Source organism: Strigops habroptila, chromosome 4 (assembly GCF_004027225.2).
Source record: "Strigops habroptila isolate Jane chromosome 4, bStrHab1.2.pri, whole genome shotgun sequence".
Taxonomy (NCBI): Eukaryota; Metazoa; Chordata; class Aves; order Psittaciformes; family Psittacidae; genus Strigops; species Strigops habroptila.
In genome coordinates, this window is record NC_046358.1 from 34511901 (window position 1) to 34533623 (window position 21723).

Genomic DNA, 21723 nt, shown 5'->3' on the forward strand with positions numbered 1-21723 from the left:
ACTCAGCAGTACGCAGCCTCATGACATACAGATTATTATTGGTTTGCCAGATACTGGCCAACTTTGGGCTATAAGGTTTGAGGCAGGACCTTGGCAATCACCTTAGAAAACACATGACCTGGCTCCAGTACCAGTGATGATCAAGACAGCTTGGCAGCTGTGTCTCAGCACATGAGAAACATCAGCTCTGGCTGTTTTCTGCCTGCTATCTTCTCCGCACTTGTCTTTGCTTTCCTGTCTGCTGTAGGAGGCCCTGAATGAAGCCACCTTGGCTGGAGCTTGTCTCCAACAGGGCCTTCAAAGACTGTTCCAGCAGATGGAGCTTTTACCTCATGTCTTGCAATTTACACATTGTTGTGGAAAATGACAATCAGGCATCTGCTCCTTTCCGAGATTCCGACACACAGAAGAGATGCCTGTTGTGTCCATCCCATATAATGATTAATCCTGGAAAATATAAAGTGTTTAAAGCTGGCAGGGCTTTGAATCCCAGAGGGGTCAGGAAGAGTTAGTTCAGACAGACAGCAGCAATTCATAGCAAATGGTCTAGGAGATAACAACAGAGACGAATATTTTCTCAGAAATTAGTTTAGCTTGAGTGTGTTAGCCCTGTTCTACTATAGTTCTCTGTCATAACACCTGGAGGGAAATCAAAGAAGGTCACAGCACCTTCACGTCATCCTATTAAAGAGAGACTCAAAGCTCCTACAACTCCTCTAATTTCATTTATGTGTAATGTGTGGGCCAAATAGGATCCACAGTGATATCTGAAGACCTAGAAGACTTTAGTCCCCAAAGCCAAGAGCAGAGGAATAAAAAAAGACTGTTGCAAGAAAAAAAGATTTATGCGTTGCTGCATTGTTCTTATACCTGGCAAGGTTCTTGGGACACATTTGATGAGGGCTAGGAAGGTGTGAGGAATGTGTCTATAGGATCAGGTGGCCAATTCCAGCTAGGAAATCAACTATCAAAAGGAGGGAGATTTAGAGCCCTCCCAGCAGATGTTCATGGAACAGATCCTCAAAAGATGTTGATAATTCACTTAGCTGAAGACAAATACTATCATGCAAATGTGAAAGTATAGCTTTACCTTCCAACTGGGTGCCTTGAAGACTGATCAGTGTTCCATGCTTGGGCAGCCTTCCTACCACACACAGTGTGACTGGGTTCTCCCTTGCTGACTCGCTTTCTTCCTCTCCAGTTGCAGAGCCCAGCCTCCCATAGCTTTGCCTCAGAGAGACTGCTTTGCCTGCCAGTGCCAGCTTGCAAAACCTGGCCTGGCCAGTCACAACCAGAAGGCTCTTCCCCTGCCGGCCGTGATCATCTTGACAGTTCTGCTTTCTCCTTACATCATCTGTCATCTCTCTCTCTCCACTTCCCCTTCCTGGAATCAGCCTCCTCCATCTACTGCATTAGGGTTGGGGGCAAGAGGAACAAGGATCGGTGCCATAGTCAGCTCACTATTCACTTCCTTCCTACTCCCACCAAAGTGATGAGCCCAACAGAGCCAGGGCCAAGCCTGGATGGGACAATTATGCTAGTGGAAAAGCAGTGAAAAGCAGCAGAACCATAAGCAGCTATAAAAATCAACTCATCATACTTCTGCTCTGTGGAAGGAATGGCTGGAGTGTTGATGTTTAGGTATGGTTTGGCTTATGAAAGACCGCCAGAAAAATTTAAGGAAAAGATCCACACAGTTATAGGCCTCAGCACCACTCTCCAACCATCTATCATAGAGTAAATAGCTCTAGCAGTACATCTCAGTCTGGACTGGCCACTCTCTGTATCATGGAATCCACTGTGACAGCACTACCAACAAATGTCACTCCTGATCTTGGCATTGCCTGTTAGTTTAGATTTTTTTCTTTCTGGCCTAGTTCTGCCGATGAGTTTTGTTACAGACCTGAAGGAATTCCAGTGATATGTTTCTTCACAGCACCAACAATTAAATTCTGTTGTGCACTGCAACAAAATCATCCCTAAGCAAAGTTTACAGCTTCTAATAATTTAATTTAAATAGCTTCTGTAATAAATGCCACATCAGAACTGTTACCCCTTAACAGAGGAGTCCTACTCACACTCCTGTATGCTATGCAGTAAACAGAGTATGTGTTGGAGGACAGTAGGGTTAAATGCAGTGTGTCACAATTACACAGGAAATGAGAGCACTTTGGGGCTAAAGAGCCTCTACTCAGGTCTTCTCATTATTCTATTGTTTCCAGAATAAGCACAAGATCATCATGCCCCATCTGCCACCATCTTCATGCCATGCAGAACTTTCTGCTCACTTGGGTGCCTGTTGTTTGCCAGGCAACTTGGTCTTCAAGGGTAACACTAGAAATGGAACATACTGGAGTTACTTTCAAAGTCTAAAGAAGAGACTGTTGGGCAACAAACACAGCAGAAAAAAATCTTCTAAAACATTCTTTAAGCTGCTCAAAGAGCAAAGATTAAAAGCCCAGGTCTTTTCATGTGATCTTGTCTTAAAATAACCAACCAAAAAAAAAAAGTCCAGTAAAAAACTCTTCTGTCTCCATCACATACGAACAACCTTCTACAGATTCAGATCTATCCCTCAGCTGGAAGCCCAGCACAGGAGCCCTGCCTTCAGTCGTTCAGTGGAGTCACTCCACTCTGTAGCAAAGTTTCCAGGAAAACTCGCTGTCTATACTGACAATGAATGCTAAGCAGGAAGAGAAGGTTACATGAGTGCTTCATCTTGGCAAGTTTGCAAAACTGCAGAGAGAAGGCGAAATGTAAGACCCCATTACACTTTCTCCTGTCACCTTCCTTCCAAGGGGATGTTTAATAAAGCATTTGAAGACTTGGAATTCAGATTTCATTTTGGTATTTTTGGTGAAATTATAAACCTGTCTCCACCGGAAACATTTAAGAAAACAGATCTCTTCCCCGTTTTGAAAAATTAAATTGAAGAGCACATAAACCACAGACAGGCAAAACCAGCTAAACCTTCTATAGTTGCAAATCTATTTTTCCTCATTACTGACTATAAACCAACACTAAAAAGAAGAATCCATAAGCTCAAGAATGGCTGTCATGCCATTCTACTGCAGCACGCTGGCAAGAGGTAGGGAACAAGCTGGTTCAAGATGGTTTCAGCTGACAAAGTTACATGACAACAGCCACAAAGGGCAGAATTTCTCGGATGTGGACAATCCATTCCACTAGAAAGAATAAAGAGAGATCTTTCTTTGAATTTCAATCAACTGAAACTTTACAAGAATTCCTAAACTCCAAAGCCCCGTTTTTAGCTTCACATTCAACATAAACCACAGTATTTTGCAGATTTTCTATCACACTTGGATAAAAACAGATAAACTACTATATTGTTACTACATAGGATTTAGCATTCTGGATTCCAATCCCACCTCAGGCAGCTTCTAACTTGATACCCTTCAATAATTCACATTCTGCTTGCCTCTCAGTTTTGCCATCAGTAAAATGGAGATAACATGCATTTCACAGTGTGTTAGGGTGATGTGAAGGCTGACTGATTTATCAGTAGTTGTGAGATGCTTAGGAACACTCTGATGAAATGCGCCACATGTATGCACAATTTATTATTAACCTGACAGCGTTTTAGCTCTTTTATTTTCCTGCCTTGCACACAATTCAAGTGCAGGATGCCTGAAGCACATTTGAATGGATGCCATGTGGCATTTTGATTGTAGCAGGTACTACCATTTAATTCTGAAATTCACAACTTTAACATCACATTAAAGCAGGTTTTTTGCAAATATTTTTCCTTCTTTGCTCAGTGTTTGTGGTTTTTTTTAAGGACATTTAAATGGCCTTGGTTTTCATTCAGTATCGTATCATTAAAATTATTAATGTCAAACATAGGCAAGGAAAGAATCTCAAAGAGCAATGTGGTCACCAATTTTGGGAGATGAAAAAGGATGGAAATAAACACAACATGAAGGTTAAATGATCAAAGCTACTATTTAGAAGCCCAAACCAGTTACAAGGCTCCAAGGTGCCTGAATCCTTTTTCAAAAAAGTAGTAATTTTTTATTTGCTGACAAGATTAACAAATCTAGATTTGGGCTTAATTCTTAGGTAAACATGTCTTTCACCAGTCTGAATTAAGGCTTTGCCTGACTAAAGAGCACTTGGTGTATGAGGTTAATTTTAAGTTCAATACTATTTATGTGACCAGATATGCAAGAAAACATTTCATACAACGATCTGCACATTTGATGTATTTTCTACAGAACAGCCCATTATTGACACAATATGAGCAAGTTCAAATAGTTCATGTACCTACACTGCAGCACAGTCAGCCAGCCATTAACAAGGAGAAAACTGGGCAAGTGTAAGGATAGAAACTAAACCAGATGAAACTTACATTTTTGTTTCACTCCCAGACCTGAAAAGTGGATTAAATTGTTTCAGTCAGCTTTCCAACAACATTTTGACAAGTAACCAAGAGGAAACTTCAGCAATTTCAGTTCTGGAAGAAAACTAGTGGAGACTGTTACAAATGCCCAAAAATAGTAGGATATAGATTCATAGATTTTTAAGGTCAGAGGGAGCACTAAATAGACCTACAACACAGCAGTGACCTCCACTGTAAGTGGTAGCAGGGCTATAATTAAACACCATTGACAAATGAGGTCTGAAATCACAGCCAATTGTTCTCCCGAGATACAGGATCTGTTATTTAGCACTTTGGTTTAGCTATCTTCTGCCTCAGGCAAACTAGGAGTCACCACCCTGGCAGCGGCAATGACAGGGAAAACATTCCAGAGCTCAAGAATGGCTGTCATGCCATACTAGTGCAGTTCCCAAGTGATTTGCATAGGCAGAGCATTGCTCATCCAGTCCAAATCTCAGCTTGGGCTGGCTGCATTTCAAAGAGCATTGCTTGCACAGATAGGTATATTTGTTAAGCTCTTCTTTGGAAATGCCCGCTGCCCAGTTCTCAGGTCCAGTGACACTGCAAACTACTTAGGCTCAATCCAGCACGCTAAAAAGCTGAAGTCCAAACTGCTGACAATTCCAACCTCTCAAATCAGCAGCTGTGGTTCTTCTTTAATATATGCAGCCATGCTGTCTTTACTGTCACAGTTCAGAGACTGCAGTGTTCCGTGAGACTGGCACATCTGAGAAGTCAAATGGGGAATAGCCCACCCAAGTCCTGTCCACTCAAGATCATTCCTTCAGCCCTTCCTTTTGTGGAACTCTTGACAAACAGCAGTATCTACAGATCTGTCACTTCCAACGAACTTAAGTGGTAACAGTGCTTCATACTACTCTTCCCTCCTGGGAGGTTTCAAAGGGTATTGATCTGACTCATCGCCTTACCTCTGCTCCAGGCTCCACCCGTTGTCTGCTAGCTGGAAATCTGCTCTCTCCGGTCAAGTGTAACCTGTGCTTAGGCCTCCTTTTGCCTCCACTTCTGAGCCTGACAGTTCCCACAGTTGCAGCAGAGTGGGGTTGAGTCCACAGGTTCTCATTACAGCTTTCTAGTCAGTTTGGGAGCATATGCCCCTTCCTTAATACACTTCAACATTTTGTGATAAACTGCAGCTCATCAGCAGTAGGTCCTTGTTAGGGACAACAATGTCAGTAAGTTATAAAATAAGCTAGAAATTTATGTGCAACTGATAGAGGCTATTTTTAACAAAGTCAGAATCCAGAAATTCTACAAAATAAAAATACATCTCTTTTTCTGCAGACTGCCATCAAAATCAGTATTTTTTTCTAAATATTTTGATTTGAATGAAACCACCATTTCTCATGAGGAAAATATTTCCAAGCTGTCTTATTCTGTTGCATCTTAGCTGGTCAAAACGTTGCTTCACACATCTTTCATTTGAACATGCCACAAGATAGGGCAGTCAAAAAACAGACTGCCTAACAGATACATTTATGTGTAAGATGCAGAGTACAGATAAAGTCTATGTGTATATACGTCTCATATCTGTTCAAAACCAACAGGTTTGGGAATTTGTTGTTTTCATTGCTGCAGTTGAGATACAGCTGAGCATTTCAGCTTAAGCAATAAAGAGAATTTAGGAGGAGACAGCTAAGCCAGTATCCTAAATTAGAATTAGATCATCAGAGCCCTGATTTTTTATTTTCTTCCCCCCCCCCCCGATCTCCAACAGCACAGTGCCCACTAGAGGAACTCTGAAGAAAGATGATTTTGCCATTCACTGCAGCATCCAATATTTTCTGAGAGGGTCCTCTACCCAATAGCAAACCTATAGCCATACTGCTATCATCATACAACTACTTTCCAAGCTGCTGTGATCACACCAGTACCAGTACCTCTCCTGGCAACTTTGCATCTAGGTAGGCCTGTATGAGTTGTACCTCGTCTTTGACACTAATATAAACATATCTCTAGCTCTGGTTATCCTGAGAAACCTAACAACACTACTCCTTCACAATGCGATATATCCAATCCATATTTTTTTTATGCCTATGGATCTCTTGTTATCTTCCTTAAAAGTCAAAGCTATGTGAATAACAAGGACCTACACAGATCTCCAATTACATCACAGGTCTGGTAGGCATCATGCAGGGTCGTCCCTTCGCAGAGCTCCCTGCCTCATGTTGCACGAAGTCCCATGGCAGCTCTTATAGGACGCATAGAGGAAAAGGCAAGAGACAGAAGTAAAGAAATCCTGGCTACTTTCCCAGCTTTTTCTTTAGGTGGTCCTAGACAAACAACTTAATCTCCTTTCCTCTTCACAAACCTCAACTTTTTCTTTTCTTCCTTCTTTTTTAACGGCAATTTACTAAGGAATGATTCCATATACTTCTGCATTAAAAAAAAAAAAAAACAAACCAAAAATCTTTGGGGAATACGAGCAATATATTTTCAGCCACATACAGAAAGGAGCTTAAGGAATTTAGCTGCAAATGCCACTGAGCTATGAAATTTGCAGATCACAACACAAGCCGCTCTCACCTCTGCTAGCCTCAACTGTGGTTTCTGACAAGCCTCAGTGGACAACCTTGCCTTTAGCTCCAAGGATTTCTCCCATGTTACCTTGAGGAGAAAGGTACTTAGGGGCATTCTGACCCTGAAAGCCAAGCTGGCAGGATGGAAGCAGCAGGAAAGACTAGCAAATCAAACACATACTTGCAGAGACACACCGGAGGTTTGGAAAACTGAGTGTCATTTTTCTCATGTACTAAGGCAACAAACTGAAGAAATGAAAAGCCACCCAAGAGACTACAGAGTCTGAGAAAGCCTTCTGAATAAACGCAGCAGCCAAGCAACCTCTGGGGCCTGCCAGCAGCATTAGAGATTAAAGCCTGGTTTTAACCTACAGCTCAAATTTCTACACCTACCAATGAACTGCTGCTTCTCTCCGATAAAGGTCTCTACCAAATACTGAGAGTCAAAACCAGTCCATTATATTCACTCAGGTTACTTTACTGGTCAAATTCCATGAGAAAGAGGAAGATCACACCTCAGAGCAACATCCTGAGAGCCAGGTACCCCCCTCCTCCTTGGCCTACACTGCAAACTGCAGACCAGCTACTAATACACCTGATATATCTAATCAGCAGTTAAGAGTTATGTTGATGAGAGTTAACAGGAAAAGAAAGATTTTATCTACCCTTTTAGTGCCTAAGAATGACAAAACACTTGCCAGCTTTGGGCTAATTAAACAGTCAAAAAACCCAACGGGCTTTTTTCTCTGTTGTCCTGCTTTTTATGCAATGACTCATACTGGAATAGAGGAAGTGCAAACTCTGCCACCCTGCTCAGGTAGCCTTTTATACTCTCTTTGCTTTCCCTGACAGCACAAGGTCGAGGTGAGTCTCGAGCTTGGAGGGTGACAGGGGCAGGCTGGAACCAGCAGCCACAGCAGGGAGGGTGCCAATGCAGACAGGTAGGCAGGGGTGGGTCACCGCACAAGGAAAAGCATCTGATCAGCATCTGAGGTTCATGACAGAGGGGAAAGTCAGTGGCACACACAAAACAGATACCAAAAAAGAGTCAAAAGCTCATTTTCTCCTGTTGCTCCTATCGGCACCCTGCAGTGCACCTTCTGCTCTGTGTCACCCAGAGGGAAGAGGGTACGCTGCTGGTTAGGTCCTGTTTTTACCGGCATTACTGCAGTCTGGCCTAGGAAGAGTCTGAGTACTCATAGTGTGACACTGCACAAAGCAGCAGGAAACTGGGAAATTTCAGTTGAAAAGAAATATGAGGAATGCTCCTCAAAGATGGCAACTTAACAAGGAAAGACACCTTAATTTCTAACTGCAAGCCTAGCTGGAAAACTGACAATCAAACCAGGTCATCCTACTGCATGCTCATGAATTATCATCATTTACCTGTCCTGCTAATATACTGATATGTCTCTGTCATACAGAAGCATACAGGATCCTTAATACCTAGACTACAGGAACCCCACTGGCTACATATTTCAGATATGGAAACTGAGACACAGAGGATAAGCAGGTACATATCCCCTGCAAAGAAAGGTCAATTGATTCAATCTTGAGTCTTTTAGTCTGCCAGCAGATCACTCTGGGGATGTAGGAAGCCTGTGGCAGAAATGGAAATTAGTCTCTTAGGTGCTAACGTTTTTATGACTGGACCATCCAAGTTCTGCTGTCCCAGTCCACTTTCTTTATATGTCATAGATTGGTCTCCTCTCAGGATAACAAAGTGAACAAGTGTACATGCAGGCAGAGCCTGGACAGATGAAATAGCATGACTAGCATTGATGTCAGCAACACAGAATGTGAATTCCATATACTCAGGTCCCAGCCCCATTTCAGAGTAACCCAGTTCTCCTTCGAGTAGTCTGTTACATCCACAGTCCTCCCTACCTCCCCACATCTACCTCTCAGCCTTTGGGCTGTTTTGCACCCAGCTGACAGCTCCTGGACCTGGCCACAGACAGAAGATGGGCAAATGCTTGCTCTGCAGGGTAGGTTTACAATGGCAGTGAGCCTGTCTGCAATGAAGGATTGTGGGAGGCACACACACATACACCCAAAGGTCACACTGCTGTCTCTGTACAGCAATAATGTGGCAGTTGCCTTGCTTTCTAGAGGGAGAGAAATAAGCTTTGCTATCCATCAAGTTCAAAGTGAGTCAGCAAAGGAACAAGAGGTAAAGTGAAATCAGAAGTTGGCCCAGGACAGGTGGCCACTCTACCATTTCATCACATGGATTACCAACTTCTCCCGCACCCGGGAGCAGATGTGCAGAGGCTTGTCTTCTCTTAGTGCCAGAGCTTGCAGGGTGGATGTGCTCCTCTTCTGCTTCTTCCTCTGTAGCTTTGTCGCACCGTTTCCAGCATCCTCAAGGTATGTGGGAGGATTATCTCCCTCTGTTTTCCACCAGAACTTAACAAAAAATACCCTGTGGCAAATGGCCTGCACACCTCCATCTTGGAATAAGGATGAAAGCAAGGCTACAGCATGCGCTGTCTTGCTTGGGGTTATATTTACTGATGAGTGACCTCCATGACGAACTGCTTAGCTCAGCAGAAACCTGGACAATAATAAAAGGTTAATTCTTCCCCCCTTCCTCCTCACCCCCCCCCCCCCTTTTTTTTTTTAGGGCAAAAACAAACGAAAATAAACCTTCTTTCTGAAATTGAATTATCTCCTGATTATAAGTTGGAAAAAGAAATTTCTGGTGCTGCTTACTTGGATAATTATTATCAGCTACTTTGATTTAAATCTTTATTTAGTAACACCCCGCAATTCCAGTTTAGATCCTAGCTGTGCACACTCTAGAACAGAGCAGGAGCCAGCAGGCTGGTCTATAGGCTGACAGAGGTAGCTGGTATCCAGACTCCAGCTAGAGTTAGCCCTCCAGAAGCTCACTCAGGCCATTCAAATCTACTCTTCCTGACAGCCAAGAACTGTTCTCTGATACTATGAGGCAGGTAAAACCAAGACAGCACAGCTGCTACATGAACTATGGCTTACTCTTTTATAAAGCAACATTTTCATCCTGCTTTTTTCCCCCCTGAGTCCCATCTCTTTCTACTGACAAATTGTTCTCACCCTTCACAAGTCCCACCTCACACCAAATAGCGATCTCCTTTGTACCCAACCACAGTTTGCTTCATTTCAGCAGAGGAGATGTCCAAGCTTTGCCTAACTGAGGGCTATAACTTGTCTGTTGCCTGAGGTCTGAAGCTGATCTGCAATCAAGCAGGAAAGGATTGTAGCCTCATGGTCATCTATAATACAGAAGAGTGAAACAAGAAGAATATAGCTGTCAGCATGTATTGCAGCAAGACTGTTTGAATCAATGGCACACTCCACGCAGAGGCCTGTAATCTCTCTGTGACTCCCTTGCATTAAAAGCAGGGGAGGTTATAAAACAAATCCAGCTAAGTCTGGAGCTGCAGGCAGTCCACACTTAGTGAGGCAAGATGGGTCCTAGGCCATTTCTGTGAAGGACTATGTAAAATTTAAATCGAAATTCTGTGGCTCCTACTCAGTTTTCATATTTATTATTACGAATAACAAGTCGTACTTAAACTCCTCTTTGGAATTTCAGAGCACTTTATAAACATTAATTAGTAACCTAACACATCATCTTTCTCTGGTGCTTATTTGGTAATGCATAAAAAAATTAACAACCACACTGAAAAAAAAAAATTTACTGTTTTAAATACAACCAAAGGAACTTAAATCGGGAAGAATGAGCAGAAGAAAGAGACGGGGAAAAATAAAATGCTGTAAAACTGTCATGAGCAGAGTTCTTACCAGCTTTCTGCCCAATGGCCTGTACTGGAGCATAAGAAGTGGCATGAAACAACAGATTTTCCCCTGGCAATATTTACTCCACAGCCCTTGGAGACCATCAATTGTAGCATTTTGCACTGGTGGGTGAAGATCTGGACCCCCAAAAGTGTTTCACAGAACTGCCTGATGTTCTCTAGAGCAGCAGAGGACAAGACCAAATGGAGGGTCTGCAGCTGTTTATTGCTGGTGAACTCAACAACCACCAATTTATATTCATCTATCAAGGAATATGCAAGTGGAAGCAAATATTATGGTCATGTTCATTTGTTTCTGATTACAAATGTATGTAAATCCATATGCAAATTAAGCGCACCCATCAGGCTCATGGCAAAGTGCCATATTAGCCCTTCGTATTACAAAGTTTGGGGTGGCTGGCAGGGAGATGCGGGGATTGCAAGCAAGGCTAGGCAGTCCCTTTAGATGCAGCCAAAATTGAGCTGCTCCAAAGGGGCAGGTGGAAGATAAAACCTGCAGTAACTTGTCGCTTTAAAGGAAGCTGAGGGGCTATAGAAAAAACTGTTCCCGCTGCAGTTAGAAGTGTGATAATTACAGAGCAACGGGCTCCTCTGTCATTCAGCAGGCAGCATCCCCAGGAAATCTTGCTCTGTAATCAAGGGAAGAGGTGCAATCAAGCCCCTATTCAGGCTTCGTTTAGAAACAGCCCCTGCAGGCAACACAAAGGCTTCAGCATGGTGCTTTGTGAAGTTGGTGATCACATCAGCGTCTTGGTTCTCCAACTACAAGCAGAGTTAATGTCATTTCTAAGCATATCTTCGGTTCACCTTTCCTCACAAACTCCAGAAGGGGCCTAGGGAGAGGAGTGAGGTCTTGGGCCAAAACATTGTGCATTCAATGTTGCATTCATGCTGTCCACCTTAGTGAACTCACTCTCTACACCCTGATTTCAGAGGAAGAGAGAATTTCCTGCAGACAAAGGAAGACAGCATGATCCTGAATGAGCAGATATGAACATGTTCATCCAGCTGCTACAGCAGCACAGTTTTCAGAATTTGCATGGGGAAGGTTTTGTTGGTTTGGGGTTTTTTTCCAACAACATGAATCTATCCATGCTGCTCATACACTACAGAAACCTCATTCTCTTGGCAGCAGCCTGATCCCACAGAGACTGATGAGGTTTATTAGATGAGAAGGTGTCTCTGACTTCAGCTTTCATGTCTAATGCCACCATTGCCCATAAACATACAAATTAATTGCTACTCAAATCAGCCATCCTTTGTACCCTACAGAGCTGTCAGATTCAATGAACCAGTTTACTCCAGCTGCAATAAAAATAGTATCACGTTTTATTCAAAACAGCCAAACCTTCCAAAGTGAGCACACATTTGCTTTCCCACTGTATATACTCAGAAACAGAAATCGTACTTCTCAATGACGAGCAATGACCTGCTCAGCTACCCCAACTGGGTGTGTACCTATCATGACATACACAATACTGCTAACCCTTGGTGCACCTTAAATGCCAAAAATCTTTCTGCGTATCAGGGGCACACTCTGGACAGAATCTACAGTATTGTCTCAGTATGGAATGGTTGTTCTCTGTTGAGGTCATCATAGCTTGAACTGCCCTTTGCATTACAGTACCCCTAATACTGCAAATGGGGCTTCATTCCATCACAGTACAGAATCAGCAGGATCCACTCTCTATTTATTTCTTACTTCTCTGGCTAAATGAGTTTGCTGTGGTTATACCATCTGCAGACATAGGTATCAGTCAATAGCCAAGTAATGGCCTGGACACTGTCAAGAGAACTCATTATTAAAAAGGTATATATTGCATTTAGCTGTTCCAGCGTAAGTTGTTATTGATTGAATCCCATCAGTTCCCAGTAAAAGAGCCAACTCCAGTGACAAAATGAAAATACACACATGGGCTACAGACTAGTAAATATTGTAATGGAGTTAAGGATCACCCCAAAAGGCAGCTGTTGATATCCAGTTGAAAGAGCACATCTTTTTCAAAAATGAGGCTGGGAATAAAATAACCATGTTATGTATGCAAATATTCAGCAGCAGGACAAAAAACAAAACAAAAGGGAATAGTTCTGACAACAAACATCTCAATCTCTTAGAAAAAGCAAACAAAGAAAATACAAGTTGGTTAATGACCAATCAAGCCACAGACAGGAAGAACCTGCATCCAGTTCTGCTGCTCCTACCACATCCTACCATTCATCAGTGGAGGTTCTGCTCCACTCAGAACTGAAAGAGAGCATCTTTGGAGTTTGCTAAATTTTTCAAAGTCAGATAAAAAGGTAGCTATACTTAACTTGGTTCCCATTTTGTTTCCTTGTCACTTTTCTTTGTCTGCTTGTTTCCACTTATTAAACATCTTTTCTATTTTTCCCCTTCTTTTCACAATCTGCCTAGACACTGTAACATTTTTGGGTGGCAGCATTTAACACAGAGAAATTACCGTTGCTACAGCATAAAGGAGGCAGAAAACAAAGCTGATTATAAAATTCTAACATAAACCAAACATACACCATGAATAATACAAGAGAAAACTGAAGAACCAGGCAAGGTAATGACTGTAGAAATCTTTACATTTGTTCCACTGGAAAAGTTCTCTGCACAGCATCTTCTGTGTGAGTGAACAGACCTCAGCTAATAGTGAGTCAAAAGTGTTTACTAAAGAAGGTACATCATGACAAACTTCTTTGCTCACCCTTAATAGAAGGTTGGGCTGGAAACTGATGAATCACTATAGGAAACTAACAGCAGTGGTGACGCATGGCTTCAAAAAGTAACAATAGCACTGCTTGATCTGTGATGTCTACAAACGAAATATCCCTGGATTTATTAGAAGATGGATTTCATATTGCTCCACCCACCCAGGAAATGCTGAAATTCCACCACCCGAGCCCTGGTTAGAGCTCTCACAATTGCCCCACAGGCACATGGAAGCCTCGCTCACTTACAATATTTTCTCAAGACATTCACTGAAAAACATGAAAACCATATGCTGTTCATGTCTTGAGCAGCTCCCCATGGAGTCTGGATCCATTAGCCCAGCAGTACAAATAGGCTTATGTCCTTATGTTTCAAGGTCCACATGCCTGTGTGGCTCTTGCAATCTTCCATCACCCCAAACTGGCATTTACACATAAGGTGAGTTAATTCTGTAAGCGTATAAGTATCGGAATGGGTGGCCCAGCTATTCAAGTGCCTGTTCACACCCAGCAGTGTCTCCAGCTCCACATAACTCGTGGTTCAAGCACAGAAAATAGTTCTGGCTCATTACAGATTTGGACCTGATTGGTGTGAGATTAGACGCTTCTTGTCCAGGTTTCATCTTTGGCTTAAGCTCATACCGTTGTGTTTAAACCTAAATGCCATAAGAAATGCTATGATGAGATTCTCAAATTCGCACTGGGATTACCAGTTGACTTAATTTAAGTCTTTTGCACATGCAGAGTTAATTACCGTTATACTGCTAAAGACCACGTAAAAAACCCTGAAATACTTTTCATCATGTGGTTTGTAGAATTTAAAACTTCTGGACTCAAATTTTGAAAGAGAATATGAACCAATGTAGAAACACTCAAATCACTCTTCGCTTTGCAATACTAAATAAGACCATTCAGCAGGTCCCAAAGCAATTTAATCAAGGATGCTAAAACAATCAAGGTGCTACTAAGTGATTAGTATGCAAGTAATTTTTGCAATGTCCTGTCAATCATGTTAGCCATACATACATGGCTCCCGTTTACAAACACATCACTCAGTTTTCAGGAACACAGGGTAGTGGAATTCACCCAGACAGCTAAGATAACTTCTTAGAGCTGCCTTTATCAACACCAGCCTAGGGTACTTCTATACCAATTTATGTTCTTTACCCTTATTAATAAGTGGCTGATGAAAATCTGACCACGCTAAAAATGCAGCATTCTTTCAGAAAGGCACTTTTTGCAATTGCTCATGCTCTCCTCTACTCCCATTGCACTACTTTCAGCTGGTAAAAGAACAGTGGAGCTTTAATTCCTCTGATAGCCACCAACAGGGATAAGAACTCAGTCACAGCCCCGGTAAGTGACAAATTAACTCTTTGGATTAAGTAAAGATCAATGGGAAGTAGGGAAGTATTCCCTTACCTTCAGAACACAGCTTGCCAGCATACCCGGTGGCTGAGCAGTCACAGTGTGGCTCACCATCCAGAAGGAAGCAAGTGCCACCATTTTCACAGGGGTTTTCTGCGCAAAGCCCTTCCATTTCCAGCCGGACCCCTTGACTGCCCAGGAGCTGTGGCTCAGAGTTGCCGTATTTCAGATCCAGGATAAATCCTTGAAACGGAGGCTCACCCAGAACACCGTCAAGGGTCAAGGCAGCAGGACGGATGTCCAATGGGACTCCACCAACAAAGAGGTCGCTGACGATATTCATATACTGGCGTTGTGGACGCACCTCGCCCGGCTTGGCTTCACCATCCAGCACTAGGACCGTCCGAAGGTGATTGCGGCTGACCATCAGGAAGTGCCAGTTGCTGTCGTTGACCTGTTTGTCCGTGATAACTGTAGTCTCCGCACAGTCCACACTGAACTGGAGCTGGATGCGCCCATCAACAAGGGACAGACAGAGGAAGTCACAGACACCACCATCATCAAAGTAGAGGAGCAGCCCAGCAGAGACATTGGTCTTGAACTGGAAGCTGAGTTCACTCCTAGTGCTGGCATCCCAGCGGAGGTAGCGGGCCCACTGGTTGGGGATGCCCATGAACTCCAGACCCAAACAGAGACCCAGCAAGGAGCCCAGCAGCAAACTCACCTTCAAGGTGAAGCAGGCGGAGGGCAGAGTGAAGCCCATTGTTTCAATAATCTGCTCTTCTCTAGGAGAAAAAAGAAGATCCACTCCTGGGTGGAGAACTCCAACAGTCAACACCAAATGCTAAATCCAATGGGAAGAGGAGGAGAGCACAGAGACTGACAGGGAGAGGAAGAGTAAGTGAAAAGTGAGATAGCAACTGCAGGTGACCAAGAGGAAATGTCTCCTCCCCAAGGAAAGATCTCAATTATCCTTTAGGATCCAGAGGCTTTTATCTCAGAAGTACAGGGTATATGAAGTGACTTCTCCAGCCAGCGTACTTTCGCGAAGGGCAAAATAACCCACAGTGATTGGTTTTGGTAGAATACAAAGGTGACACTGGTTGTTTCAGGGAGGAAGGAAAGGCAGAGCTGAAGCCCAAGCCCCAAATTCTGGTTTCCTAGAAGTGTTGACAATATTGATGGAGGTGGCAGTGAGATGGAGGAGAGAGTGAATTCATAAAGCACGTGATCCTTGAGAGGGCAAAAATAAAGTCAATCTTCATGATGCACTGGTGGCTACCCAACCCATAATTCACTGCTTGGCACTCACAAAGCTTGCAGGACCTGTGGGTCAAGAGGAAAAAAGAAAGGAAAAAGTTAGTCTGACTACTCATCATATCTTTACTATGAAGCCTATTAACATCTTGCCCAGTAACTCATATACATTTCTTGATATCTGGCCACTTCTGCCTGCCTGCAGCTGGCTATACAGTCCTCCAAAGCAGCAAGGACATCTATGTCATCAAGAGGACCAAATAGAGAATTCACCAAGTGATCTGCACACATCACAACATTCAGAATGTAAAAATACATCAAATTATTTAAATCCTTTGATAGATACAATCTCATTGACTTTACTGAGAGAAATGGTGCTGAAGCTTCCCCAGTAGCAATTACCTCTCACAGAAAATGCTTAGGGCAAAGACCAGAGATCCTTAGAGTTTAGAAGTTGATATAGGGCAAAAGAAGACCTTATCCAAACTTCTCATTCCACTGTTTTCATCATACTATCAAGCAAACATTAGAGAAGACAACCCTGCAGTCAGTCTATCATGCGATAGCTGCTTTTATTTTACATGTCTTGCACACTTCATAGACTCTAACAGGGACCTTTGCAACCTGGAAACATGTGCTATGCAAATGATATATGGCAACCTGCAGCTTAAATGATACGAAAGCTGTATCTTAGATGATAAGAACTATCTAAGCACTTAATCACTTACCCTGGTCTAGTGGTTTGGCAGAAAGGCCAAATTCACCCCTAGCTAACAGTGAGCAATTCCAACTGCATTCAGTGAGCAGGAGTTAGACCTGTTAACACTGCGATTTAATTCCCTTCTGCCTATTTGCACGTGGGTGACTGTATGCCTGGGGTAGGAGGATGTTTTAAGATGACAAGTAAAGTCAGCACAAAGCTAGGCTCACTCTTTGAAAATCCTGCTTAAAAAGAAAGTAAGTTTTCTATTAACACAGGTGCTTGTTCACAGAGAACAGCTCCGGGAATGGCTAACATTAGCACAGATACAAAGCAGGAAAGGCAGTGATGAGAATCAAGGCCTTCAACCTCCAAGAAGCCAGCATGAACACAGATTTCACAAATGAGATCACAAACATTGTGAGACAGTATTTGCTTGGGAAATGTGTTTTTTCCTGTGGACAGTAAGAGCTTCTGGATCTACTGTTGCTCCCAGCAGATGCCTTTCAATCCCACCACCCACCTTGCTCTGAAGCAGAAGGCCCATGGACACTTTAGAAATGGACACAATAGAAAACTTTCTGTTTGGTAAGGGCAGAGTACGAGCTGGAGGACAATCACTAGCAAAGAGAGGGGAGAGCTCACACAGTCACAGCCTCATCTGCTCCAGGGATCTGCAGAAGCCGTAAGTCTTCAGAGCTGTCAGTCTGGCAAATTTAGCCAGCATGAAAAATAAGTCATTTAGAAAACAAAAGGGGTCAACTAAAAGAAAACCCGCAAGTTGGAGAGAAACGTGAGCTTTCAGTGCCCAGTGGAAACCAGGCCTGTTCCCTGCAGCTGCCTGAGTGAAGCGTGTTAGCTAAACTGCTATAAACACAAATAAAATCAAGTCAAAACCAGAGGGAAGATAATTCCTTTTAATTATTAACAGCTTGGCTCAGGAGAATGGAAGGAGGAAAAAGGAAGTGTTAGGAGAGGTGTAAAATGAAAAAATACACAGATCCAAATGCTCAAATCATCTGTCTTCCCAATAATCACAATGTTGGCTCAGTTCAGGGGGGAGGGGGGTGGCTCTGGAAAAACAACTGGGAAAAAAAATTATGTGGCTCTTGTCCATTTACCTTTCTCCTCTGTGCTCCCTAGTGGCTCCACTAAAATAGCCATGATTTATGGAGAAGGAGAATAGAGTGAGAGGGAGGTAAGAGAGAAAGTGATGACCCAAGCCTGGAATTACTGATGAGATGGGAATAGGAATATAATAATGTGTGTAAATTAGCCAGTGATGTGCTCCAAGCTGCTCACAGTTCCCTGGAACATTTACCACCACCGTAGCAAAACTCACTGCTTATCAGCTCTGTGCTCAGCCTGAGCTGGGGAGGAAAGCCAGCCCAGCATGGCACCAACCACCCACAAAGATCCCAGTGCAGAGGGGCTCTCACCCCAATTTTCAATTCTCCTGGGCAGGGTGGGTTGCACCAGCTGCACCAGAAGTAGCCCTCAGCCTTACTACTCTTCTCTCCCTGTTTTAGAAGACTAACTCTTTGAAAATCAGTGAGAGATGCTGTAAATCACAGCAGCAGGTGTGAACACTCCACAGATAAACATAGAGATGCCTATGTCCATGTCCAGCCGAATCACCTGTCTGAAAAGCCCACCAACCTCTTCCAGCCCCAGGCTGCTGAAACCCTTTCTTTACACACACAAAGAAATCCCAGTCTCCATGGGTCGCTTCAATCCTTGGGATATTTCAAACGCACAGTAAAGGGAGCAGGCTACATCTGTGGTACAGATTTCTGTAACATTGATACATGTTCATTAGGAGAGAACAAAGGCCACAGTTAACAGGGGAAACCAGAGGAAATGGTTAAACAGGAATAGCATTGTTGACTGAGGGAAGCCAAGGCAATCCCACTCTATCTGTTTTGATTGAAAGAAGCCAAGGTAATCCCTTTCTAGCTCTTTGAAAGAAGACAGTGCCTATTCTGTTTCAGAAGAGGAAGACAACACAAAAAAACATGAAAGAAAGGTGTCACTTCTGGGTGCTTCATTGCCTCTTAGACGCCGCAGCTCAGGTTTTGGGAAGGCTGCCTGCACCCAGCTGCTAGCAGGCTGGGGCCATCTGAGGCTCCTCCAGAACGCTGTCAGCACCCGTCAGTGCTAACCCACAGTGCTTCCAGTTTTGTGCCTCGCGCAGTTCAGCCTGTGAGAGCAAACCTCACCCAGGAGACCCAGTGTCCTTTTCAGCAGTGGCCAGGATGTGAATCCTAACCTTGAGAGAGTAAATCCTGACACAACAAATCTGTGCCTCACCTATTTCCCACAACAATCCAAAACACACTGAGAATTAATAATTTTCTGCTCTTATCATTTTATTTTTAGCATAAGTACTACCCTAGCAGCCTCATACAGCACACTGCTACCATAGCAATACATTACCGTTTGGGACAATAACTATAGAATCCCATAGTATTTTCTTATATATTTCATCCCTCAGAAATCTCAAACTATGTCACAGCATAATCACATCTGACAAAAAAAGATTTTGTGATGGACACCACCTATCCCAGTCATGAATTAGCAACACCCCTGTTCCAATTCCACCTATTGCTCACATGGAAAATCAAGATAACAAACATTTTCTATGTTATATTTTTGGCTTAATGTGATTTAGCAGCACAAAACAAGACAGCCAGTCTGCTGTGACCAGCCCTTCAATAAACCCCTAGGCAAGGTCTTTGCAGAGCATTTTAAATGCTTGCTACCCTGAAGGAATGAGAGTGCCAGCGAGTTATCTCCACTGCACCTCTAGCAGCCTGTACCACCTCCCTTGCCGCCGGAGAGCTGAGCCAGTGAGGAACCTGCACACTGAACAGACGGCTCAGCATCTCACACACACAAAACCCACTGTAGGAAACACACCCACTTGCACTATTCAAAGTCCCACTCACAAGGCTGACAGAGCTGCACAACTTCCCAAGCCTGAGAAGGGAGGCAGCCCTGCCGCACTACTGTGGGCAAGTGCCTCTTAAGAACCCCACACCTTCCCAAACTTGAGAGTAGCCCATCAACGCCAGGCCAGAACCATCTGCTCAGCAGCCCACAGAGAGGGTCTCGCCCTCGCTTTGGAGTGGCTCTCAACTGCTTATCAGCTGTATGCCGAGAATGAGTGACATTATCTAATTGCCAACTAATTTCCATAATTACTGACTGGCACACTCTGTATGCAGGGCTAATATCTTTGCAAATGTCTTGCAACACACCTGCTTAGGAAAGAGGGTGAGAAGCTGGGCACAGTGCGGCTCCGCAGCTTCTTTACCTAACCGCACACAAAGGTTGCAGGACATGGCTTTGTCACTCTCTGCCCTCCCTCCTCCACTACTTCCCTCTCTAGCTGCTAATTGCTTGGGGATGGGCTTTTTTTGTATTTGAAAGTGTAATTTTCAGCAATTCCTAGTGCAGAAACAATAACAGAGTTAGATGAAGCCAAGGACAGGCTGGCTTCCCTTGCAAACCCCTGCCACTGCAGCCCAGTGCAAACCTGTGTAAATCTTGTTATTCCACTTAAGGATGCTGGACAAAATCCCACTGACACACTGATGGGAGAGGTTTACAAGACCGCCCAGTTTGTCACCCCCTTCACAACCAAAACTATTCGTTGTGCCATACTTCATGTAGAGGGAAAAACATGCATTGGTCACCTAAGATACATGTATTTATACCCCCTGTGAATTCCCCCTTGTCCCTGCCCTCACTGTCAAAAAAGCAAAATCCAATGGTTTGCTTTATTCCCCAGGCTCTAATGAAGCAGAGGAGTTTTAGGTAGGGGTAAGTAGGACCCTACTTTGGCTCTGCACCTGTGTGTATTCCCACAGTTGGGCCAAAGCACAGCAATCAGATCACTACAGCTCTATGACATATGCTGCTCAAGACGATCCAGTGAGATTCACAATCAATAACTGATATTAAAAGCCACACTTGCCAGTGGCAGAGAAATGGGGAATTAATAGTATTTATGCAGCCTGTCTTCACTCATCCAGTTCTTCAGTGAGCAATGGACTCCTCTTGGCTCATGCCTTGAGTGTGGGTTTCCACAGAGACTCCTGCCTCTTATGTAGAAATCTTTCTGCCTGGTCTATCCCCAGACGAATTGTGGCCAAAAAAGAAGTGGGGGGAAATAACAAAAAAAACCCCTTCTCATGAAAAAGCAGATGTGAAAACTGCAAATTGCTACTGTCACTGCAGAAAAAAAAGGAACACAAAAATCCTCCCATCACACAGCCTCCTCAGCAAGGATGCATGGAGATGTTTACAGAGAACTGAGAGGTGACACAGAGAGCTTGAAATTCAAGACACTACTTAAAACCACATAGATTAATTTAGGTCTTAATTCCTCTAGCAGTATTTGCATCTCAGCTATATATCTGGAGGCTGGCATCATCCCCTTGCTGGAATGGAGAGGACTCTGGGGTGGTGCCAGTAGGGCTGTGCTGAAAGAACCAGGCTGAAGATAGAAGTGGACAGCTATTCCATGATTCTATTACCAGGGAGAGTTTGGTGGCACTACACTGCTCACTGTAAAGCAGTCAGGGGTAAGGCAAGATGGGCTCTCCTTAGTGAAGACGTTGGAAGTGCAATTGAAAATGGGGGCTTTGCCTTGCAAAGAGCTGAACACACCCAGGTCCTGCTGAAGTTGGCAGAAGTTCATGAGATGCAGCAACTTACATGACTGGCTGCAGTGAAAGAAGTGGAAGAGAAAAAGGAGAGATTTAGGGCTTTATCTTGGATGTAGAGACATGTATGGGCATGAAGACCAGCATCTTAAAACTGGGCATTGGAGGTGACACAGAGCACTTGGTGACCTCTTCTGGATGGTTTCCAGGGATAGAGTATTCATGCCAGTCTCCAACACCACTGCGAGAACCACACGTGCCTTTGCCACCCCCA

At 43.6% G+C, this 21723-nt stretch overlaps 1 protein-coding gene across 37 annotated transcripts in view; it reads right to left on the reverse strand.

The window, feature by feature from the left end:
• NRXN3 (neurexin 3) overlaps nt 1-21723 on the reverse strand; it is a 997539-nt gene that overhangs the window by 929853 nt on the left and 45963 nt on the right. For all 37 annotated transcript variants that reach the window (XR_003991147.1, XR_003991145.1, XR_003991143.1 and 34 more), the window contains exon 2: nt 14877-16148. Coding sequence is in view for 30 of the 37 variants with exons in the window: in XM_030484277.1 (XP_030340137.1) it covers nt 14877-15585 (709 nt within the window). In the remaining 7 variants the exon portion in view is untranslated. The remainder of the gene's footprint in view (nt 1-14876; nt 16149-21723) is intronic.